This window comes from Dipodomys merriami, unplaced genomic scaffold (genome assembly GCF_024711535.1).
Source record: "Dipodomys merriami isolate MVZ:Mamm:240054 unplaced genomic scaffold, mDipMer1.0.p SCAF_1, whole genome shotgun sequence".
NCBI lineage: Eukaryota > Metazoa > Chordata > Mammalia > Rodentia > Heteromyidae > Dipodomys > Dipodomys merriami.
In genome coordinates this window covers 92,139,491-92,164,141 of record NW_027202270.1, presented here as the reverse complement: position 1 = coordinate 92,164,141, position 24,651 = coordinate 92,139,491, and the positions used below count along the sequence as shown (strand labels likewise).

Sequence of the window (24,651 nt, the reverse complement as noted above, 5' to 3'; positions counted from 1 at the left end):
TGCCAGTGTGTGCTGATCACTAGGATACATCGATAAGGCCAAAAGAGATTTTTTTTTTTTTTGTCGGCCGTGGGGCTTGAACTCTGGGCCTGGGTGCTGTCTCTCAGCTCTTCAGCTCAAGGCGAGCGCTCTACCACTTGAGCTACAGCGCCACTTCCGGTTTTCTGGTGGTTTATTGAAGATAGGAGTCTCACGGTCTCTCCTGCCCAGGCTGGCTTTGAACCGCAATCCTCAGATCTCAGCCTCCTGAGTAGCTAGGATTACAGGCGTGAGCCACCAGCGCCCGGCTCCAAAAGAGATTTTTACAATGCAATATGAGAAACATTCTCTACAAAGATTTGTAAGGCGCTGGCATATTCTAACAGCATTTTTGCTTTGCATGACCCTTTCTAGTTTTCTTTTTTTTTTGGGGGGGGGGTCTGGTCGTGGGGCCTGGGCACTGTCCCTCAGCTCTTCAGCTCAAGGCTAACGCTCTACCACTTGAGCCACAGCACCACTTCCAGCTTTTTTCTTTTTGCTTATGTGGTGCTGAGGAATCAAACCCAGGGCCTCATGCATGCAAGGCAAGCGCTCTACCACTGAGCCACCTTCCCAGCCCCCTTTCTAGTTTTCTTTCCATCCATTCTTCTGGTCATTCTCCATTAAAGCTTGTCCTTTTTCTCTATATGTGGTACTAGTGCCAGGATTTTGCAAATGCTGGGGCCACACTCCCTTGCACTGGAGTGGTGTGATGGTCTATCCTTTCTTTTTTTTGGGGGGGGGGTCCAGTAATGGAGCCTGAACTCTGGCCCTGGGCGCTGTCCCTCAGCTGTTCAGCTCAAGGCTAGTGCTCTACCACTTGAGCCACAGCGCCACTTCCCGGCTTTTTTTTGCTTATGTGGTGCTGAGGAATCGAACCCAGGGCCTCTGGCATGCAAGGCATGCGCTCTACCACTGAGCCACCTTCCCAGCCCCTGGTCTATCCTTTCTTAGGTCCAGCTGCTTACTCACTGGTACAATGGGGACAAGCTCAGCCAAGACCTTTCTTTCCTGTGCCCTAGAATCTCGTCTTCCAGTTGCTGCGTCCAGCTGTCAAGCATGCTTGACATGCCCCAACTCCTCCCTCTATCCCTAAAGCATATCCCAAAGGTACTGTTATCAGCTTTATTTCCTCTGAATTTCACATCCTCCAGGAGGATCTTACATATTTCACATATCTCTGCTTACTATTCTTAATCTCATCTGCACTGGGTACAGTTCCAGATACCATATCCATTTGTTTACTAGACAGGTATGTCTGCCTTTAGGCATCTCAAACTACATCCAAACTTAACTATTTTCTTCTGACTTTTACATTTTACACAGGTTGCCCTTAGTTAGGCATCTCAGACTACATCCAAAATTGAATTCTTTTCCTCTGGTATACCAGTTGACCTTAAGATACCCAAACATTTTCCTAGATCCTTCTCCCTACTTTAATTCCTATACCTAATCAATCCCCAAATCCCTGATTATTTAAACACTACATACCCTGCATACTCATTGCCTCTCCCTATCACTATGTATCATAGTCTGATCTCAAACTCAAAATCGCCTCTGCCTCCTCAATGTTGGGATTACAAGTGTAGGTCACACTGGCTCGTTTTGCTGGTAGCAGTTAACTCAGGGCTTCATTCTTGCTGGGCTTACTCAACTCTTACTACTTGAGCCATACCTCTGGCACCTGTCCTTTTATTTATTTTTGTTTTGTTTTTATTTCTGATGTTGGTCCTGGGACTTGAACTCAGGACCTGGGTGCTGTCCTTGAGCTTTTTTGCTCTAGGCTAATGCTCTACCACTTGAGCCACAGCTCCACTTATGGCTTTTTTTGGTAGTTAATTGGATCTATAAGTCTGATGGACTTTCCTGCTCCTGGTGGGTTCAAACTGATCCTCAGAACTCAGCTTCCTAAGTGGCTAGGATCACAGATGTAAACCACTGGCATCTGGCCCAGGGGTGAGAAAAGAAAAAAAAAAAGACAAGCTAGAAACTAGGGAAAAATGAAGGGGTAGCATTGTCCCCCCAAAAAAGAAAGGTACTCATTACCTGGCTTATGAAATGGTAACCCCTCTGTATAATACCTTAATAATAAATGTATATACATATATCTAAAAAAAAACAAGCTAGAAACAGAATAAGGTGTGAGCTGGAGGTCTCAGTGGAATGGGAGCACAAGTTTTGGAGGATTGACAGGGTGAGGGCAGGAAAACAACACAGGTTCTTTGAATTTAAAATTTTGGGAGACAGGGAAGGATTTGAAGTTGTATCTTCCATCCTCTGAAACAAAGGAAAATAATCCAAGCAGATTGTGGCATAGGCTGCTGTCAAATTTCCACTACTGACAGTCTAATCCTGCTGTCAAGCTAGTTCAAAAGGTGCTTCCTTCAGCAGCACATATACTAAAATTGGAACAATACAGAGAAGATTAGCATGGCCACTGAGCAAGGATGACACGCGAATTCGTGAAGCGTTACATATTTTTAGACTTGGAAGAAATTATATTAAGTGAAGTAAGCCAAGCCCAAAGAAACAGGTCCCATGGTTTTCCTTATTTGTAATAACTAGTATATGTCTGGGACAAGTGGAAAAGGTCAAAAGCTATGTACATATGACCAGATAAGATGAAGTTAAGCGAAATGAACCCCAAGATAGGGACATGAGTGTTTTTTTTTCTTTCTTGCTATTGTTTCTAGCATATTTATAAGGTACCATGTGATTTTTGTTGTTGCTTTGTATGTTCCTCCCCCATAGTATAACCTGTTTTCACTGTATTTGATGTTGTTGGTATAATTTGGAGAGGGGAAGGGAAAAAACAAAATGTTGACCCATTGTAACAATAAGCTGTACAAGACACTATGTTGAAAAATGAACTTTACAATTTAGGCATGGGGGGCGGAGTGTAGTTGTGGAGGTGGGAGGAAGGGATGGTAGGGAAAAAACAAAGGAAGAGGCAACAATGCTTGATAAGAAATGTACTCATTATCTTGCTCATGTAACTGTAACCCCTCTGTACAGTATTTTCACTCACACACACACAAAATTTATTAAAAACAAAACAAGGGGCTAGGAAGGTGTCTCAGTGGTAGAGCGCTTGCCTTGCATGCATGAGGCCCTGGGTTCGATTCCTCAGCACCACATAAGCAAAAAGAATTGGCGCTGTGGCTCAAGTGGTAGAGCGCTAGCCTTGAGCTGAAGAGCTGAGGGACAGCGCCCAGGCCCAGAGTTCAAGCCCCATGACTGGACCCAAAAAAACAAAAAAAAAAAGATAGTTTAAAAGTTCTATTGAAATTCCTCAATCTAGCATGGTAAAAAGCCCACCCAGTCCTACTCACCTTTTGGTCCTACAAACTTGTCTTGAATGGACAGCTTAACAATACCTCTACTCTCTCACATATAAAGATATATACCATTTCATTCAAGGAATGTCTACTAAGCTCCATAGTGTATACAAAAACATTGCTGGAGCTGGGTGCCTGTGGCTCACACCTGTAATCCTAGTTACTCAGAAGGCTGAGATCTGAGGATCGTGGTTCAAAGCCAGCCCAGGCAGGAAAGACCCTGAAACTCTTATCCCCAATAAACCACTAGAAAACCAGAAGCGGTCCTGTGGCTCAAGCAGTAGAGCGCTCGCCTTGAGCTAAAGAGCGCAAGCCCAGAATTAAAGCCCCACAACCAACCCAAAAAGAAAAAAATTGCTGGGTCCTGATGATTCAAAGATGGACAGATATAGACTTGTTAGTCACCAAGAGAAACAAACTTATAAGTAAAATAACTACAGTGAGATGAAGTGCCATTAACAAACCTGGAAGGAAAGGCAATGGAAGGACTTACAGAGTAGTTAATTGCACTGTTTAAAGGAGGTCTTCCAGTTGAGAAGTAAGGAATAGTACACCAGGTAGACTAGGCAGGAAGAACCATGAAGCTTACAGATAGGAAAGAACACCATGAATGCAGAAAGTTAATATACCTGAAGAAATTAGGACTTAAGTCTGACTAATACTTTATGTCAACTTGTCTTCACTTCCTTTTTTTGGTTGGTCATGGAGTTTGAACTCAGGGTCTGAGTTTTTTGTTTCTGTCAGTCATGGAACTTGAACCCAGAGGGGTTGGGTGCTGTCCCTCAGCTCTTCAGCTCAAAGCGAGCCCTCTACCACTTGAGCCACAGTGCCATTTCTGGTTTTCTGGTGGTTAACTGGAGATAAGTCTCATGGACTTACCTGCCCAGGCTTGCTTTGAACCTCGATGCTCAGATCTCAGCCTCCTGAGTAGCTAGGAGCCCGACTTTGTCCCTGAGTTTTTGCTCAAGGCTAGCACTCTAGCACTTTGAGCCACAGCTCCACTTCTGGTTTTCTAGTGCTTAACTGCAGATAAGAGTCTCATAGACTTTCCTCTGGCCTAACAGCAAACCTCAGATCTTAGCTTCCCAAGTAGCTGGGATTGCAGCTGTAAGCCACCAATGCCCAATTTGTCTTCTCTTTATTCTACATATGCATCAAAACCGGAACCTGTTTAAAAAAAGAAAACAAAAATGCTCAACAACTCTCCCCAAGATTCTAGGTTTTAATAGTCCAGTAGCACTGTGAAATCGATCCAAGGGGCAGATGACCAAAAAACTAACAAGGTGACTATTATAGATATAAATGGAAAGGAAAATGATGATACCAATATTTTGAGGGACAAGCACGGAGACTCTTCAATTCTGTAGAGTCTTCCCCCCAATTCTCCCCTCCAAAAAAAAAAAAAAAATACTATTGCCAGGCACCAGTTGCTCATGCCTGTAATCCTAACTACTTAGGCTGAGATCTGAGGATCATGGTTCAAAGCCAGCCCAGGCAGGAAAGGACATGAGACTCTTATCTCCAATAAATCACCAGAAAACCAGAAGTGGAGATATGGCTCCAATGGTAGAGTGCTTGCCTTGAGCTGAAGAGCTCAGAGACAGAATCCAGACTCGGAGAGTTCAAGCCCCACAGACTGACAAAAAAAAAGGGGGGACGGGGGGGGGGGGAGCCTAACTCCTTGACAAGGAAGAGGAAGTTTGGATTGGGATAAAAACCTAGCAGAATGCCCCACCCAATGTGCCTGCCTAGCTGAATAGGGTAACCATTGCACCCTTTTGCACAAAAATAAACAGCCTTATGGCTGAGAATATGGCTTAGTGGTAGAGTGCTTGCTTAGCATTCATGAAGCCTTGGGTTCAATTCCTCAGTAGCACATAAACAGAAAAAAAAAATCCAGAAGTGGTGCTGTGGCTTAAGTGGTACAGTGCTAGCCTTGAGCAAAAGAAGTTCAGGGACAGTGCTCAAGCCTAAGTTCAAGCTCCAAGAATGGCAAAAAATATATATAAAATAAATTGCCTTGGCAAAATCTCCTATATCTCTTTTGCACTTACTCAGTTTTGACACTGGAGATTGTTTCTAACACCTCCACCTCTGGCTTTTTATTGAAGATAAGAATCTCATGGACTTTTCTGCCTCTTGACTACAGGCTTGAGCCACCAGCACCTGTGACACAAGATTCTTTACCTCCAATAACTTATCAAGTTTGCTCACACACAGTGAGACCAAGAGAATACTCTTAGGAGAAGAACACAAAGGTGCAATGCCTACATGCCTTTTCATATTTATATAAAATATATATCAGAACAAACTCCAAAATACGCAAACAAGTGATTTCTTTTTAATTTTTATTTTTGATGATTGTCTTCTTTATGCGTGGTGTAGTCAGTGTATATCGAGAGGGTGGAGGCAGGGTACAGAACTTGAGGAAAAAAGGGAGAAAAAGTGCAGCAGTGGGGCTCACTGGACACTGATCAAAGTGAGCTATACAACTTGTGGGTGGAGATGGAAGGGAGGAACTGGGAAAGAGGGAACAGTAGGCACTGTATGAAAGGAAATGTATCCATTACCTGACTTGTAATCTCTCTGTACATCATATTTACAATAACAATAAAGGAAATTAACTTAAAACAACAAAAATAACTCACCAAGCTAAGTTGCCAGTGGCTCGTGCATGTAGTTCTAATACTCAGGAAGCTGACATCTGAGAATCCCTATTAGAGGCCAGCAGAGGCAGGAAAATCTACTGCACTCCAACTAACCACCAAAAAGCTGGGGCTCAAGTGGTAGAGTGCTAGTCTAGAGTAAAAAAGCTCAGGGACTGCTTCTAGACCGAGTTCAAGCCCCTGGACCAGCATGCCTACACGCGCGCGCACACACACACACAAACACAAACACAAAACAGTATTAAAACCCAGGAATAGCCAGGCGCCGGTGGCTCACGCCTGTAATCCTAGCTACTCAGGAGGCTGAGATCTGAGGATCGCTGTTCAACGCCAGCCAAGGAAGTCCGTGAGACTCTTATCTCCAATAAACCACTCAGAAAACCGAAGTGGCGCAGTGGCTCAAGTGGTAGAGCACTAGCCTTGAGCTGAGGGACGGCATTCAGGCCCAGAGTTCAAGCCCAATGACAGACCAAAAAAAAAAAAAAAAAAAAAAAAAAATGAAGTTGCGGGACTCCCATGGTAAAAAAGCAAACAAGGCTTACACCTGTAATCCTAGCTGCTAGGAGAATGACACCGAGATATCACAGCTGTTGCTAGCCCCGGCAGAAAAGTTCCCAAGACACCCCTTCTTAACCCAGAGCTGGCTGCAGAAAAGCACACATGATCTGGTCTACACTGCCGGCTGAGGTTGGAAGGATCAACGTTCCAGTAAACCCAGGCAGAAAAGCCCAAGACGCTTCCTGGCATTCCAGCAAAAACAGCATAAAACAGATTTATGGCTAAGCTGCTCTGAGCAGGAAAGGAGACCTTACCTCAAAAACGAATCGGAAAAACAACAGGTCAGCAAGCGTGGCTCAGCAACAGAGCGCCTGCCCAACAAAGTCAAGATTCGGGCTTCTAACCTCAGTATCAAGGAACAACAAAAACCCACACAAAACCGTTTCGGCGTGTCTCTGACCTCTATTTGGCAAACCTCACTAGAGCCTCGGTCCACACTTTCACTAGCTCCGATTTGTCCTTTTCACCAGAAGGCCTCGGTGACCCGTGAGAAAGGGGTGAAGTGACGTTCAGGCCTCGCTGGCGTGGGAGCGGCGCCTCACGTTTCGCCCCTCTCGGGTTAGCATTTACGAACCGCCTCTCAAGGCTCGCCTCAGTAGCCAGTGGCGACTTCCATTGGTTCAGCCGCCAAAAACTTCCAGAGCCCAAGTGTGGGCGCAGCTGCCGCCCGAGCGCAGCCGCCCCGGCTGCCGGCGGCGCGCGTGGTTGGCTTCACTCTCAGGACTCCGCTCGTAGGAACCACGGCAGCCACCGCTGGCCCGGGCTCTCGTGCGCAATCCTTCCAGGGACAGGCGGGAGACCCAAAGACGACCCTGGTCCGGAAAAGGCGTCGTGGCCGGGCCTGGCCTAACCCTTCCATTGGATGCTACCCGCAACAAACGCGCGCGCAGCCTCGGGACCGGAGCATCCACTAAAGGAGCCTTCCGTCAACCTGAGGTCCCCGCCTGTGAGGGCGGAAGTGGTAAGACTGACGTGTCACGGGCTGCCTCCAGCTCGCCGGGAGGACCCTCTACTGAAGATGGGAGAACCGAGCTTTGCCGGGTCTCCGGAGCTGGGATGGACATCTCTCTGGGGAAAGCCCAGCGGAGAGCACCTGGCTGAGTCGAATGCGGTGCCCAGCCTGCTGTGGTCACAGCCGTTGTGATCAGGCACAGCAGAGGACAACCCCGTGCAAGTCGGCCTTCTGGTCCTCTCTAACCCCACTGCTCCCGCGCCGCTCAGGGGGAGACCCCAGCAGGAGCCCAAGGGCAGCTTACGGGGCCGCTGGCGCCGCCTTAGCCAGCCGCTCCCTCGTGGTGAGGACCCCGGAGCTGTGGCGGGATGGGACCGGAGTGGCGAGGTTATGCCGCGTTGCCATGGAAACAGGCTAGGGCGCTGTGGAAGCCCCGGCGGGGGTCTTTTGTGGGAGGGTGAACTATACGCATCTCGAAGTCCCCAGTGGAGGTGGAACCTGGTTTGAGCGTTCTCTGGGACGCCATGTGATGTGGGGGTCGGGAAGCCCAAAGGGAAGGTGGAACCAGTGGGCGTCCATTCGAGAAACCTAACCTAGGACGTCATGAGTTGACCCCTAGTTTCTGTAACTGCAGGATTCTCCCAGATTCCACTGCCTTAAGGATGACAATCCTAGGGCAACCTGGAAGTTGGAGCTGCCAGTGTTTGCCAATCCTGATACTGCTGCTGGGCACAGACTATGAACCAGGGGTGGAAGGTGTGACACACTACAAGGCCGGTGACCCTGTCATTCTATATGTCAACAAAGTGGGACCTTACCATAATCCTCAGGAAACTTACCACTACTATCAGCTTCCAGTCTGCTGCCCTGAGAAGATACGACACAAAAGCCTTAGCTTGGGTGAAGTGCTGGATGGAGACCGAATGGCCGAGTCTCTGTATGAGATACGCTTTCGAGAGAACGTGGAGAAGAGAATTCTATGCCACATGCAACTCAGTTCTGCGCAGGTCAGCCCCTCCGCATTGTTTCTCTCTTAATCCTCCTTCCCAGGCATTAATGATGCTTTGCATTTATAGTTCAAAATAACTTTTGGAATCTATTTTAACATAACTCTGTAACTGACATACTTGTTCTGAAGTGACTTTTTCAAGAAAGAATGGATAAAGAATTGCAGAAATCGAATATTAGATATTAAAGCCTAGGGCTTCTTGCTGCAAGTTTCTCTGTCAGCAATTAGTTCCTATCACTTTTGCCTACTTCTCTTTTCTTTCCTTTCATATCTACCTCTTGGCTCTTTCTCAACTCCTTCTATCTGCTCTTCCTTTCCTTTTTTTTGTTTTTTGTTTTTTTTTCGGTCCGGTTGTGGGGCCTGAACTCTGGGCCTGGGCACTGTCCCTCAGCTCTTCAGCTCAAGGCTAGTGCTCTACCACTTGAGCCTTAGCACCACTTCTGGCTTTTTTCTTTTTGCTTATGTGGTGCTGAGCAATCGAACCCAGGGCCTCATGCATGCAAGGCAAGTGCTCTACCACTGAGCCACCTTCCCAGCCCCCCCCTTTTTTTTTTGGTGCAGTCATAGGCCTTGAACTCAAGACCTGGATGCTGTCCCTGAGCAATTTTGCTTAAGACTGACTAGCACTCTTACAACTTGAGTCACAACCCCACTTCCTGCTTTTGGGTGGTTAATTGGAAATAAAAGTCTTAGAAACTTCCCTGCTCAGGCTCAATTTGACCTACAGGATTACAGGCATGAGCCACCAGTTCCTGGGCAGTTGTCATGGTTTTTCCATTCACCATTCTTTGGTCTACTGCAGTCTTTTTTTTTTTTTTTTTTTACACCTTCCTGCTTTCCTTTTCTATAGCTTAACCCTTTCAAAGTCATACTTGCTTGTTTGAGGGTAATCCCAACATACTAGAACTAAACCCAGTGATTCTTAGCAGAAGACTTTTGTCCCCCTAAAGTACATTTGGAAATACCTAGAGATGTTTTTAACTGTCATAACTGGAGGATAATATTGCTGTGTAGTGGCCAAGGATACTACATGCTACAAATACACAGATCAGTGTCCTCCCCACAAAGTATTACTAGCACAAAAGTTTGAGAAACTTTTCTGAGAGTGTGACTGACTCCTGACTTTCTCTTTATAGGTAGAACAGTTGCGCCAGGCCATTGAAGAACTGTATTACTTTGAATTTGTGGTAGATGACTTGCCAATTCGTGGTTTTGTGGGTTACATGGAAGAAAGTGGCTTCTTGCCACATAGCCACAAGATAGGACTCTGGACCCATTTGGACTTCCATCTAGAATTCCATGGAGATCGAATTATATTTGCCAATGTTTCTGTGCGAGATGTCAAACCCCATAGCTTGGATGGGTTAAGATCTGATGAACTCCTAGGCCTTACCCACACTTACAGCGTGCGATGGTCTGAGACTTCAGTGGAGCGTCGGAGTGACAGGCGCCGGGGTGATGATGGTGGCTTCTTTCCCCGAACATTAGAAATCCATTGGTTGTCCATCATCAACTCCATGGTGCTTGTGTTTTTACTGGTGGGATTTGTGGCTGTCATTCTAATGCGTGTGCTTCGGAATGACCTGGCTCGGTACAACCTAGATGAGGAGACTACCTCTGGAGGATCTAGTGATGACTTTGACCAGGGTGACAATGGTTGGAAAATAATCCATACAGATGTCTTCCGCTTCCCTCCATACCGTGGTCTGCTCTGTGCTGTGCTGGGTGTGGGTGCCCAGTTCCTGGCCCTTGGCACTGGTAAGATAAGAATTAATTGGAGATTTCTCCCAAAGAGTAGGTAGATTGTAAGAAAAGGTTTGAGGATTGGGGCTGGAAAGGTAGCTCAGTAGTAGAGAGCTTGCTTTGCATGCATGAGGCCCTGGGTTTGATTCCTCAGCATCACATAAGCAAAAAGAAAAAAGCCAGAAGTGGCGCTGTGGCTCAAGTGGTAGAGCACTAGCCTTGAGCTGAAGAGCTGAGGGACAGCACCCAGGCCCAGAGTTCAGGCCCCACGACTGCACCCAAAAAGAAAAGAAAAGAAAAGAAAAGGTTTGAGGATCTACTATTCAAGGTGAGGAGAAGATCTGAGGGGAAGGATGGCTCTAGTGAGGGTTGTGGGAATTTTCTGAACAACAGAACTAGGGAAGAGGGCTGGGAAGCTGGCTCAATGGTAGAAAGTACATACATGAGGCCCTGGGTTCGATTCCTCAGCACCACAGAAGCCAAGAAAAATAAAAAAAAAGAACAGAGCAGAGCTAGGGAAGACTATTTTGCATTGGAACTGGCAGAGGGAGCACAATTCCTCTGAAATTACGAAGATAGGTAAGATCTAACATGGCTTTCTACTACCATCCTATAGGAATTATTGTCATGGCACTGCTGGGCATGTTCAATGTACACCGTCATGGAGCCATTAACTCAGCAGCCATCTTGTTGTATGCCTTGACCTGCTGCATCTCTGGCTATGTGTCTAGCCACTTCTACCGACAGATTGGAGGCGAGCGTTGGGTGTGGAATATCATTCTCACTACCAGTCTCTTTTCTGGTGAGGATTTTTTCCTTCCCTAGTGGGTCTGCTTGGACTTAAGAACACATCAAGGAATTTGGAATATAGTCAGGGTGAGATTTTAAAGGAGATGGTAGGGGAGGAAGGAATGTAGTCAGAGAAAAAGAAAAGAAAAAAAAATGAACACTTTTTTTTTTTCTAACATGGGGCTTGAACTCAGGGCCTGAGTGCTGTTCCTGCGCTCTTCGCTCAAGACTAGCACTCTACCACTTTGAGTCACGGTGCTACTTCTGGTTTTCTGGTGGTTAATTGAAGATAGGAGTCTCATGGACTTTCCTGCCTGGGATGGCTTTGAACTTCGATCCTCAGATCTCAGCCTCCTAAGTAGCTAGGATTATAGGCATGAACTACCAGTGCACAGCTTTTTCTTTATTTGAGATGGGCTTGCTATGTAGCTCAGGCTAGCCGCAAATTCATGATCTTCCAACCTTGAGTGTGAGGATTACATGAGCGCTATGTGGCTCAGAATGCTTTTGTCCTTCAGTGTTGGGGATTGAACCCAAGGCCTTGTATATATTAGGCAAACAATTTACCACTGAGCTATATCTCTAGGTTACCTTTAAAAAAAATTTTATGCTAGTCCTGGGGCTTGAATTCAGGGCCTGGGTGCTGTCCCTGAGCTTTTATGCTCAAGGCTAATGCTCTGCTACTTGTGTGAGAGCCCTACTCCTAACTTATTGGTGGTTAACTGGAGATTAATGTCTCATGGACTTTCCTGCCCAGGCAGGCTTCAAACCCTGATCCTCAAATCTCAGCCTCCTGAGAAGCTAGGCTTGTGGGCATAAGCCACAGGCACCTGGTTTGCCTTTTAAAAAACTTTTTTTTTTTTTTGGTCAGTCATGGGGCCTGAACTCTAGGCCTGGGCACTGTCCCTCAGCTCTTCAGCTCAAGACTAGCGCTCTACCACTTGAGCCATAGCTCTACTTCTGGCTTTTTCAGCTTATGTGGTGCTGAGGAATTGAACCCAGGCCTCATGCATTCAAGCCAAGCATTCTACCACTGAGCCCTGCCTTTTTTTTTTTTTTTTTTTTTGATCGTGGGGCTTGAACTCTGGGCTTGGGCGCTGTCTTTGCGCTCTTCAGCTCAAGGCAAGCGCTCTACCACTTGAGCCACAACACCACTTCCAGTTTTCTAGTGGTTTATTGGAGATAAGAGTCTCTCCGACTTTCCTGCCTGGGCTGGCTTTGAACCACGATCCTCAGATCTCAGCTTCCTGAATAGCTAAAATTACAGGCGTGAGCCACCAGCGCCCGGCTAGCCCTGCCTTTTTAAACAGTTAAAAGTTAAAGTTTGAGCATGAGCTCAAACTCTAGTACTAGAGGAGAAAAAAAAAAAGTTAAAATATCCAGAACCAGGCACTGGTGGCTCACACTATAATCCCAGCAACTAGGAAACTGAGATCAAGGATCATAGTTCGAAGCTAGCCCTGGAAGACAAATCCCAAATTATCTCCAGTTTACCAGAGAAAGGCTGGAAGTGGGAGTATGTTCAAATGGTAGAACTAAGAGAATGTGCAAGGCACTGAACTCAAGCCCTAATACCAGCATACACATAGACACAAAAAGTAGTGAATTAGGTTTCAGATCCAGCAATCTGAATCTAAAGTCTGTATTCTTAGCAGGCTTTAGATGAGAATATTTAGATTTAAAGTACATTCTTAAATTCATATTTGGATAGTCCCTCACTTATCTTGGAGATAGGCTTACTTCAGTCCTTTCAAAGGCAGTTGTCTGAATCCTTCATGTTACTAGTTTTATGTGCTTGACTTATACATCACATATATAAAATGGGGCTTTCTGAAAACAGGGTCTCAATGCTAGGAATTTCCAATGTCATGACAAGACAGACCTTGAAGACAAGAGTATTTCTGTCACTTTCAGATCATGATGAAGCAATTGCCCATGATGACACTGGGTAGAGGAAAGGGGTATTGGCAAGACAAGGCACAAAGAACGATATGGCGTAAAAGGTGAAGTCAGGCACCAGTGGCTCACACATATAATCCTCATTACTCAGGAGGCTGAGATAGGAGGATTGCAGTTTAAAGCCAGCCTAAGGAAAGGAAAGTCCATAAGACTCTTATCTCCAGTTACCCACCAAAAAGCCAAAAGTGGAGCTGTGGCTCACATGGTAGAATGCTAGCCTTGAGGAAAAAAAGTTCAGGGACAGCATCTAGGTCCTGAGTTCAAATCCCAGGACTAGCGCACACATACACATACACACACACACACACACACACACACACAGTGAAGAAGAAAGCAATCAATTCTATATGATTATCCAAGAATGTGGGTAGGCCCTTAGAGTTGTAGGCTGCTTTAGCCTTCTTCTTTAGGACCAGTCCGAGTGGGTACCCCATACATATAACTCCTAATGCTGATCTCTGTGGGAACCCATTCCTGCAGTGCCTTTCTTCCTGACGTGGAGTGTGGTGAACTCAGTGCACTGGGCCAATGGTTCAACACAAGCTCTGCCAGCCACCACCATTCTGCTGCTTCTGACGGTTTGGCTGCTGGTAGGCTTTCCTCTCACTGTCATTGGTGGAATCTTTGGGAAGAACAATGCCAGCCCATTTGATGCACCTTGTCGTACCAAGAATATTGCCCGGGAGATCCCACCCCAGCCATGGTACAAGTCAACTCTCATCCACATGACTGTTGGAGGCTTCCTGCCTTTCAGGTATCCTTCGTCCCATAGCCATGACTCAACTTTTCCCACTCACCTCGTATCATAACCCATTAATGATCCCTAGTTCTGCTGTACCACTAAGAGCTGATTAAGTAGTTCAATGCCCTAGCAGGACTAATCTTCAGTTAGTTCAGATTAAGTTCTTCTACTCAAAGTAGTAAATGGCTGTATGCCCCTCACATTATGCTTGCAGAACCTGGGTTCTTTAGTGTTTTAGTGGCATCATTTGGGGCTTACAGCCCATTTGATTACTCATTCAACTTGTTGAATACCTCTTTTTGCCAGGTAGCTAGTGCAGTAGCAAATAAAATGGACAAGATCCCTACTTTCAAATGATCAGTGAAGATGTTCTTTCTTTTCGCTTATGTGGTGCTGAGGAATCGAACCCAGGGCCTCATGCATGCAAGGCAAGCGCTCTACCACTGAGCCACCTTCCCAGCCCCAATGAAGATGTTCTTGAAATGAGAGCAGGTAAAATCATAGGCAAAAGAATCCCCACTGATAGCCAGGCGCCGGTGGCTCACACCTGTAATCCTAGTTACTCAGAAGGCTGAGATCTGAGGATCACAGTTCAAAGCCAGCCCAGGCAGGAAAGTCCATGAGACTCATCTCCAATAAACTACTAGAAAACCGGAAGTGCAACTGTGGCTCAAGTGGTAGAGCACTCACTGTGGGCTGAAGAGCTGAGGGACAGTGCCCAAACCAGAGTTCAAGCCCCATGACCAACAAAAAAAATAAAATAAAATCCCCACTGAGGCCAGGAAATCTAGGGCAGAGAGAAAGGGTGGTCTCACTTTCCACAGGGACCCAAGACCCAATAATATGGAAGGGTGTGGGCTAGATTTTGGTTCCATCGTGGTACTGACAGTGCACAGTGTATTGTGTTTTCTCTTCACAGTGCCATCTCTGTGGAGCTGTACTACATCTTTGCCACAGTCTGGGGTCGAGAGCAGTACACATTGTATGGCATCCTCTTCTTTGTTTTTGCCATCCTGCTGAGTGTGGGGGCTTGCATCTCCATTGCACTCACCTACTTCCAGTTGTCTGGGGAGGATTACCGCTGGTGGTGGCGATCTGTACTGAGTGTTGGTTCCACTGGCCTCTTCATCTTCCTCTACTCAGTTTTCTACTATGCCCGACGCTCCAACATGTCAGGAGCAGTACAGACAGTAGAATTCTTTGGCTACTCCTTACTTACTGGTTACGTCTTCTTCCTCATGCTGGGTACCATCTCCTTTTTTTCTTCCCTAAAATTCATCCGTTATATCTATGTCAACCTCAAAATGGACTGATTTCTGAGTGGCAGAACTATTTTCTTTCCCTTTCTTCATGCCCTGTTGATCTCTCCTGACAACTTTTCTCCTGACTGAATTGTGTGATGGCAATGTTGCCTTATTGTTTGCTCTTTGGGCCCTCCCTTCCCCAGGAGAGCCTGGAAATTGTAAATCTCTATTATATAAGGAATATATATTTGAACTTTTTAAGTTGCCTTTAGTTTTGGTCCTGATTTTTCCTTTTACAATTATCAAAATAAAATTTATTAAGAAAAAGGTCCTGTAGTTGGAGATTTGACTCTGTTTACAGAACTCCAGGTTCTCTTAGAAAGTCCACTATGAATACACTGAGTTCTCCAGCACAGCTTGGGAACCCTCGGCCGGCGGAACCTATGTTGCCAGGGGACGGGTTTCCGTGGCCCAGTCGGGAATTTCTTCGTAGGAAGTGAGTTAAATCACCTTGGCAACCAGAGAGTCGTGGTGTAACGCCCTTTCCGCCGGAAGTGGGTCAGGTCCACGTGCCGTCCCTCCCCCCTCCCTTTCCCAGCCCGGTAGCGGCGGCTCTGCTGCTGCCATGGAGCCTGCCGGCCTGGAACTAATCTTACGGGAGCTCCTGCTCCCGGATACCAAACGCATCCGTCAGGTATGAGGCAGGTGGGACCGGGGCAGGGCTAACAGGAGACTTGGAGAAAGGCCCAAGTCTCACCCAGCTTTCCCCCCAGGCCACAGAGCAGCTCCAGATCGCCCTTCGCGACCCTGCCGCCTTGCCTGCCCTTTGCGACCTGCTGGCCTCAGCGTCAGACCCTCAGGTAAAATGTCCAGCTCTTTCCCCACCAGCGCCACTGTGTGGTCTTCTCAGTGTCTTCCTCACATGTCTGTCTCTACATCTTAGATCCGCCAATTCGCAGCTGTGCTGGTCCGTAGACGACTCAACACCCACTGGCGACGCCTAGCTGCAGAACAGCGTGAGAGGTGGGCTAGGCCTGTGGCGGGGCGCGGCCAAGTTGAGGTGACTGTGGCTGGCTGGGTACCAAACATTTGAAACTTGTCTTCCAGCTTCAAGTCTCTGGTCCTAATTGCCCTTCAGAGAGAGACAGAGTAAGTGACTACCTCACCCTTTGCTTTGATCCTGACTGACTCTAGATTGTGATTCTCTGAGTTTCTACCTTCTTTTCAGCTCTACACTGGGACTGGGGGAGTGTGGCAGGGCAGAGACTTCAACCCTAAACCGAGGGTGGAGCAAAATTCTAATTCTTTTGACAACTAAAGTTCTTGAGAATGGGTGATGATTGTCTGCCAAACTGGAGTCAGAAGAATGAAATTGAAATTCAGGTTGAATGAGGCCAAAGATCACACAGCAGACTCAGTGCTGCTGGGTTCTCTCTGAGCTGATGTTTCTTATGTTCCAACTTGGCAAAGATCTTGTGCTCACAACCTCCTGATGATTTCTGTCCTGGCCTACTCCATTGAAGAAGAGCCATGGGTATGCAGGTAAAGGCATTAAAGGGTGATTTCAAGGGAGTCTCCTGTTTGCAGGCACTTTGTGAGCCTCAGCCTGGCCCAGCTCTCAGCTACCATTTTCCGAAAAGAAGGCCTGGAGGCCTGGCCTCAGCTCATGCAGCTTCTTCAGCACAGTACTCGAAGCCCCCATAACTCTGAGAAAGAGGTACTGTCACACTTAGGAGGAAGGGACTGAAGGTCTGGTTATATCATAAAAGCTTTTCCTTCCCACCCTCAATTCTTGGACAGATGGGACTTTTGCTGCTAAGTGTGGTGGTGACTTCCCAGCCAAAGGCCTTCCAACCCCATCATCGGGAGCTTCTTCGGCTTTTAAATGAGACTCTTGGAGAAGTGGGCTGTCCTGGGCTACTATTCTACTCCCTGCGTACTCTAGCCACCATGGCTCCATACCTCAACATAGATGACATGGTAAGACAGAGGCCCTAATCTTTATTGTTTACTGTCTTTACTGTTGCAGGTTTCTAAGCAGCTTCATTTTTGTTTTTGTCAGTCGTGAGGTCTGAACTCTGGGCCTGAGCACTGTCCCTCAGCTCATTAGTTCAAGTTTAGTGCTCTACCACTGGAGCCACAGCATCATTTCTGGCTTTTTCTGCTTATATGGTGCTGAGGAATCGAACCCAGGGTCTCATGCATGCAAGGCAGGCACTCTACCACTGAGTCACCTTCCCAGCCCCTTCGGATTTTTTATCTTTCTTACTAGATTCTTCCTAACCATAAGGAAGGGAATACTTTGTTTGTGTGGCCAGACCTAGCTGCTGTACCTCACCTCCTTTTCAAGATTACAGACTGAAGATGCTACCAGTTTCTGGGCCCTGGAATTTAGGCTTCATTGTGCTTTATGTGACCAATCTCATCTTGTATTTCCCAGCCTCTTGCACGAATGTTGGTGCCTAAGCTTATTGTTGCTGTGAAGACTCTGATCCCCATAGATGAGGTAAAGACAGAAGGGTGGGGAGGGAGCACATTCTATGGGAAGGATTGTACCGAAGCTTGCAGCTTGATCCCCAGAAGAGCATGATTGGGATGACTTGTCTGTCAGGCAAAGGCATGTGAGGCCCTGGAGGCTCTGGATGAACTGCTGGAGTCAGAGGTTCCCATCATCACTCCCCATCTCTCTGAAGTCCTTACATTCTGTCTTGAGGTAAGCCTCAATGCATGGCCTCTGTTGTTTGTTTTGCTGTCAAAGTATTCTTATTTATTTATATATTTTTGTCAGTTATGGGGCTTGAACTCTGGGCCTGAATGCTGTCCTTCAGTTCTTCAGCTCAAGGCTAGCACTCTACCACTTGAGCCACTGTGCCACTTACGGTTTTCTGAGTGGTTTATTAGAGATGAGTCTCACGGACCTTCTTGCCTGGGCTAGTTTTGAACTGTGATCCTCATATCTCAGCCTCCTGAGTAGCTAGAATTACAGACTTGAGCCACCAGGCACCCAACCTTGTCTAAGTATTCTTGCTGATTCTTGCTGTCTCTGGGCAGGTAGCTAAAAACATAGCCCTGGGTGATGCAATACGTGTACGTATTCTCTGCTGCCTCACTTTCCTGGTCAAAGTTAAGAGCAAGGTGGGTGTCCTCTGATATTTTTTGTCTGGTTTTGGTTTGGGGGTAGGGGTATGCATACACACATGCATGTATGTAGTTCTGGGGCTTGAACTCAGGGCCTGGGTGCTGTACCTGAGCTTTTATGCTCAAGCCACAGCTCTACTTCTACCTTTTGGTGTTTTTAATTGGAGAGAAGATTCTCATGGACTTTCCTGCCCAGGCTGGCTTTGAACACAATCTTTAGATCTGTGTCTCCCAAGTAGCTAGGATTATTAGTCTCCTCTGATGTATATTACCCCAACCCTATCTCCACCCTTAATCTCATTGTCTGAGCTTTTTATTGATATCTAAAGGTTGCTATTTAAGCCTAGGCCTGGCCTCACTGTAATTTATATCTAGGAGATTAGAAATCTTATTTGGGGTTCCTTGGAATTTTTTAATGCACCCAAGAGATTTTCAGGAATAATGGCTTTTTCTTTTCAAGGCCATACTGAAGAACCGTCTGCTGTCTCCTTTGCTGCAAACTCTTTTCCCCATTATGGGTGCTGAGCCACCCCCAGGGCAGTTAGATCCTGAAGACCAGGATTCTGAAGAAGAAGAGTTGGAGATTGGGCTGGTGGGGGAGACTCCCAAGCACTTTGCTGTACAGGTAGGCTATGGGGCGGGCAGGGACAAGCTGTTAAGTGGCTTGTTAAGTGGGATGTTAGGGAGATAGAGATGGAATCAATCTCACTGTGCTTTATCAGGTGGTGGACATGCTGGCCCTACACCTTCCCCCTGAGAAGCTTTGTCCCCAATTGGTAAGTGTAGTTCTATTTATTTATTTAGTGCTAATACTTGGGCTTGAACTCAGGGCCTTATATTCTCCCTAGATGCCCATGTTGGAAGAGGCCTTGCGGAGTGAGAACCCATATCAGCGCAAGGCTGGGCTCCTGGTGTTAGCTGTATTGTCCGACGGAGCTGGTGACCATATCAGGCAGAGGTAGCTACCTAATTCCTGTCCCAGGATGAGGGGGGCCATGGAGAGGGGTGGGGTACACATCCTATGGCAGTCCTGCTTATATTGTTTCAGCTTGTCAGTAGCACTGATCAGCCACTGAGTATTTCTCCATACTTTGAAAGCTAGTTTGAAACTGCTGCTGGGTTTGGAAGATAAATGAAATGGCCTTCCAGTGATAAGAACCAGAGGATGGTACTACCAGCCAGTGGTAGAGAAAGCCTTGGTTTTCCCAGGAGAAATGAGAGGACATGTTAGCCTAGGGCTCTTAGATCCTGCCTCTCAGACTTTGTCCGTTATCTCATCCTGTTCAGACTGCTGTCCCCACTGCTACAGATCGTGTGCAAAGGCCTGCAGGACTCCTCACAAGTTGTGCGCAATGCTGCACTCTTTGCCCTGGGCCAGTTCTCAGAGAATCTACAGGTCAGCAAGACTAAATCTGGGCAGCTGGCTTTGTCCCTCACCCATACTAAGTGTCAGCTTCCCCTCTGTTTTCATCTTTTCAAGCATATTTACTGCCACTGGCACTCAGGGGTATGTCCTGCAGGTGACTCTGACTTCTGCTTCTCTTGCTCCCTCCCCTAGCCCCATATCTGCAGCTATTCAGGGGAGGTGATGCCGATGCTCCTCACCTACCTGAAGTCAGTGCCTGCAGGGCACACACACCACCTCGCCAAAGCCTGCTATGCCCTGGAGAACTTCGTGGAGAACCTAGGTAGTGATGGCAGTGGGGAGTGCAGGGGAAGTGCAGCTTTGACCAATAGGAGCCAAGTGCATCTCCTGCATTGCTACCTGTAGTGGGGAGAAGCAGATGGAGAGGCTACAGAGTCAGCCTGGAGGCAGGTACATTTGCAGAAGGTTGGAGATCTGGGCTGATTGGTCACTCTTTCCCACAGGGCCCAAAGTACAGCCCTACCTTCCAGAGCTTATGGAGTGTATGCTGCAGCCTCTGAGGAACCCCAGCAGTCCCCGGGCCAAGGAGCTGGCTGTGAGCGCCCTGGGGGCCATTGGTGAGGAGAAAAAGAGACAGAAGTGACCTTAGAGGATTCATTCACCCTATGTACCATTCTGCCTGTGGGAGGTGGTCCTACCTCCCTCCTCCCCCGCTCTTTTAGCTCTGATTCTGTCCTGTCCTACAGCCACAGCTGCCCAGGCCTCCTTCCTGCCTTACTTCCCCATGGTCATGGAACATCTTCGGGAATTCCTGTTGACAGGCCATGAAGACCTTCAGCCTGTGCGGATCCAGAGTCTAGGTGAGTGAGGGATTCCCAGCTCCAAGGAAGGGTTGATGTTCTGGTGTCCCCAGGGCCGAAAGCCTATCTTCCTTCTCATCAAAGGCTTTTTCTTCTCCATACCTAGGAGTAGGGTAGAATTGTTAAAATCCTATCATCTCTGTGTCTCAGTGTACCTCTGCATCCTTGCCTCCACAGAGACTCTGGGGGTGCTGGTACGAGCAGTGGGAGAACCCATGAGGCCCCTGGCTGAAGAATGCTGTCAGTTGGGGCTGGGCTTATGTGACCAGGTAGATGACCCTGACTTGCGGCGCTGCACGTGAGTCCCTCATCCTGGATCCATAGTTTGATAGTTCCACATTTGAGTCCAGGTTTCTCTGAGTTCTGTCACTCTGTCTCTCAACTGATTATACAGTTTCTTTCTGCCTCTACCAGGTACAGCCTATTGGCAGCTTTATCAGGACTGATGGGTGAGGGCCTGGCACCCTACCTGCCAAAAATCACCACACTCATGCTGTTGTCACTGCGTTCCACTGAAGGCATTGTGGTGAGCAGAGGGCATGTACATAAGATGAAGTTAGTCAAGCTGGCTCTGTGATAGGGACTTTCTCCTGGGTACCCCCTTCCCCCAGTGAGTCTCTATTCTGCTTCCTCCAGCCTCAGTATGATGGAAGCAGTTCCTTTCTTTTGTTTGATGATGAGAGTGATGAAGAAGAGGAAGAGGAGCTCATGGATGAGGATGTAGAAGAGGAAGATGACTCCGAGATTTCAGGGTATGGAGTAGTGTGCCTCTACCCAGGGGACTGCAATCTCTGACTCTGGACAAGGGGCCTTGTTGGAGCTGCTCGCACTGGTGCCTGATCGCTGCTGCCCCACCTTCCTTTAGGTACAGCGTGGAGAATGCCTTCTTCGATGAGAAGGAAGACACGTGCACTGCACTGGGGGAGATCTCTGTGAACACCAGGTGAGCATTGGCCCTACCCCCTGGCACTGGGAATCCCACCTGGAAGCCCTTTGCCCACTGTTGTGTGTCTGTCCACAGTGTGGCCTTCCTTCCATACATGGAGAATGTCTTTGAAGAAGTAGTGAAGCTTTTGGAGGTGAGTTAGTGGGGCACTTGAACTGAATCTGTTTTCACTCTGCACACAGCAGCACACACCTCGCCTCTTTGTTCCACAGTGTCCTCACCTCAACGTGCGGAAGGCAGCCCACGAGGCCCTGGGTCAGTTCTGCTGTGCACTTCACAAGGCCTGTCAGAGCTGCCCTTCAGAACCCAACAATACTGGTGAGAAGCGGAAGCCTGGCCAGGCTGGGAACTTGGGGGCAGGGCAGGGCCTGACCAGTTGTGTTTCCAGCTCTGCAGGCTGCCCTGGCCAGGGTGATACCATCCTACATGAAGGCAGTGAAAGGAGAACGAGAGCGCCAGGTGGTGATGGCTGTGCTAGAGGCCCTAACAGGGGTGCTGCGCAACTGTGGGTCCCTCACACTGCAGCCCTCTGGGCGCCTTGCTGAGCTCTGCAGCCTGCTCAAGGCTGTGCTGCAGAGGAAGGTAAGCAGGATATGGAGGACTGGGGAAGAGGAGGTTCCAGAGGCCCTATAAGACCAGCTCCCTATGTATCTCCACCCTCATGGACAGGAAGGGCAGAGAGCCCAGACTCACTCGAGCTACATTTCTTCCTACAGACAGCCTGTCAAGACACAGATGATGATGAAGAAGACGATGATCAGGTGAGCACTAGAGGTGAAGACAGGCCTCAGTAGCCCAGCTAGTCTTTAAAGGGCCTGGGTGGGTAGTATACTTGGCTTGGCCTGGGGGAGCCAAGAACACGGGAGATTGGTGACAAAACCCTGACACCACTGAGGCAGTATGAGTTCAGAGGAGAGCAGGGTGGCCTGAGAAGACTTGGAGTGATAAGTAGGAGCAGGAAGGCTAGGGCTACAAAAAGGTACACCCTAGAAGCAGGGCAGATACACCACAAAGGTCAGCCCCCAGAACCACAGACAGCCTGAAGGAACACAGCGTTGACCCTGCTGCTCCAGTCCCTGACTTGACTTCACAGGCTGAATACGATGCCATGCTGCTAGAGCATGCTGGAGAGGCCATTCCTGCCCTGGCAGCTGCAGCTGGGGGAGATGCCTTCGCTCCTTTCTTTGCTGGCTTCTTGCCGTTGTTGCTGTGTAAGACGGTGAGTGCTCCATTCTGTACCTTCAAACCCCTACTACCCCTGTGCCCAGTGCCTGCCTTCACAGTGTCCCAGTCCCAGGCTGATATGCACTACTCCCTTGCCTTTCTCCACAGAAACAGGGCTGCACAGTGGCAGAGAAGTCCTTTGCAGTGGGCACACTGGCAGAGTCCATTCAGGGTCTGGGTGCTGCTTCAGCCCAGTTTGTATCTCGACTGCTCCCAGCGCTGCTGAATACTGCCCGAGAGGCAGACCCTGAGGTGCGGAGCAATGCCATTTTTGGGTTGGGTGTACTTGCAGAGCATGGAGGTCGCGCTGCCCAAGAGTATCCTTGGACTGTAAGAGGGGAGAGTGAGATTGGCAAGGAGGATTTGGGATGGGCAAGGTCTGCCCATGTGCATTAATCTGTTCCTTGACTGTGGATCAGCCATTTCCCTAAACTCCTGGGCCTCCTGTTGCCCCTCCTGGCACGGGAGCGACATGATCGTGTCCGTGACAATATCTGTGGTGCTCTCGCCCGCCTGTTAATGGCCAGTCCAACAAGGAAACCAGAGCCCCAGGTGAGGAGGGAAGGGGACATCAGGCAGAACCTGGAGGTTCTGAAGCCAAGGGGGGGAAGAAGTGGGCTGGAAAGTAGCCTGAGGCATCTGTTGTGTCTAGGTGCTGGCTGCCCTGCTTCATGCCCTGCCACTGAGGGAAGACTTAGAAGAGTGGGTCACCATAGGGCACCTCTTCAGCTTCCTGTACCAGAGCAGTCCCGACCAGGTAACCTTGATGCTGGCAGCCCTTATGACTAGGAGGGGTAGGATGTTCCAGGCCTGATGACAGGCAGAGGTGGTGTCAAGTTGTAGCTAATGCAGTCAGGATGGGTTCACCTTCCTCTGGGTTCTTCCTCCTCTATTTTCCTGCTCATCTGTGAGGATTGGCAGCTGGTCCTTGCTCGAAAAAGCATTTTTCCTTAGCTACATTTCTGCCCTGTCAACTTTCCCAGGCTACTCTATGTGGAACCTTGGGCATTACTGTCCATTCCACCATATATTTGAGTCAGAGAAGCTCTGATCTTGGGGCTTGAACTTAGGGCCTGGGACCTGTCCCTGAGCTTTTTGTGATCAAGGCCAGCTTTGTACTATTTGAGCCACAGCTCCACCCCCAGCTTTTTGCGAGATAGTGTCTCATGGGCTTGCCTGCCCAGGCTGCCTTTAAACCAAGATCTCAGCCTCCTGAGTAGCTAGGAGATTTTGTATGTACCAAGCTAAGTTTGCCTTCATATCCATGTGTTCTTGTTTCCTTTGTCTTATACCTTTAGTTTTACCATGTTAGAAGAATGTTTGGGTGTCTGCTTCTTTTGGTCTTAATGACTAATCATCTTTAATCATACATCTCCCATCTCCTCCAAAAAGGGAATTATTACTACTGTTTCCTTGTTCCTTCTCATGTTGACAGTTGGATGTCTGTGAATTAATATTGGATGCAAACATCCCTGACAGGAGACTGCTTCTCCTTGTCCCCACCACCCACCTTAGTCCTGGGACCTAGGGCTGCCAAGTCAACCACTCATTTCCCACAGGTAGTAGATGTGGCCCCTGAGCTCTTGCGCATCTGCAGCCTCGTCCTGGCAGATAACAAGTTCCCACCAGGTGAGGATGATGGAGGCGGGGGGGGGGGGGTGGTAAACAGGGCTCAGAAAATATGTGGAGCCAGTAGGGTTTAGGAACCCAGTCCTTCCCTCTCCACCCCAGACACCAAGGCTGCACTGCTGCTGCTCCTGACGTTCCTGGCCAAACAGCACGCTGACAGTTTCTACACAGCTTTGGGCTCCCTGCCTGCTGACAAGGCTCAGGAGCTCCAGGCTGTGCTGGGTCTCACATAGTCTACAGGCTGCAGCTGGGCCAGAGAAGCAGAACATGCCACGGCCCTAAGACCACCTCAGCCAAATTTCAACTCACGCCTTACCAAAGATTCTGGGCCTCATATTCACTTGGACTCAACCCTACTTGCTGCCTTACAGGAGTATTCTTGGACTGTATGTATTATTACAGGTGGAGTCGTGACTTACTGTAATAAAGACAGTTTGTTTTCTGCTTGGACAATAGCTCTGAGAGCAGGA

General features: G+C 48.1%; 2 protein-coding genes and 1 non-coding gene across 4 annotated transcripts; all 3 read left to right on the top strand.

The window, feature by feature from the left end:
* The first annotated feature begins 2,393 nt into the window (after positions 1–2,393).
* LOC138835667 (U6 spliceosomal RNA) lies at positions 2,394–2,500 on the top strand. The gene has a single exon (XR_011374692.1). It is a non-coding gene; the product is annotated as a U6 spliceosomal RNA (small nuclear RNA).
* A 5,124-nt stretch (positions 2,501–7,624) lies between these two features.
* Positions 7,625–15,347, top strand: Tm9sf1 (transmembrane 9 superfamily member 1). Of its 2 annotated transcripts, none has more exons than XM_070025766.1 (6): positions 7,625–7,875; positions 8,167–8,539; positions 9,678–10,299; positions 10,901–11,086; positions 13,513–13,786; positions 14,671–14,893. In XM_070025766.1, exons 2-6 carry the CDS (start codon positions 8,195–8,197, stop codon positions 14,792–14,794), a joined length of 1,551 nt encoding a protein of 516 aa, XP_069881867.1. In that variant the 5' UTR covers positions 7,625–7,875; positions 8,167–8,194; the 3' UTR covers positions 14,795–14,893. The 2 variants fall into 2 exon arrangements, with proteins under 2 accessions (XP_069881867.1, XP_069881857.1); XM_070025756.1 differs by having other exon boundaries at positions 7,641–7,875; positions 14,694–15,347.
* Positions 15,348–15,586: 239 nt separating this feature from the next.
* On the top strand, positions 15,587–24,634 carry Ipo4 (importin 4). Its single transcript, XM_070025746.1, has 30 exons — positions 15,587–15,712; positions 15,792–15,878; positions 15,962–16,041; positions 16,126–16,167; positions 16,606–16,735; positions 16,819–16,998; positions 17,459–17,524; positions 17,630–17,731; positions 18,070–18,153; positions 18,617–18,781; positions 18,879–18,932; positions 19,005–19,114; positions 19,444–19,552; positions 19,715–19,844; positions 20,026–20,139; positions 20,269–20,382; positions 20,560–20,680; positions 20,797–20,908; positions 21,019–21,134; positions 21,248–21,325; positions 21,404–21,461; positions 21,541–21,646; positions 21,717–21,910; positions 22,045–22,089; positions 22,422–22,547; positions 22,661–22,869; positions 22,972–23,104; positions 23,205–23,309; positions 24,112–24,181; positions 24,284–24,634. The coding sequence occupies exons 1-30, from the start codon at positions 15,644–15,646 to the stop codon at positions 24,412–24,414; spliced, it is 3,240 nt and encodes a 1,079-aa protein (XP_069881847.1). The 5' UTR covers positions 15,587–15,643; the 3' UTR covers positions 24,415–24,634.
* Positions 24,635–24,651: the final 17 nt, after the last annotated feature.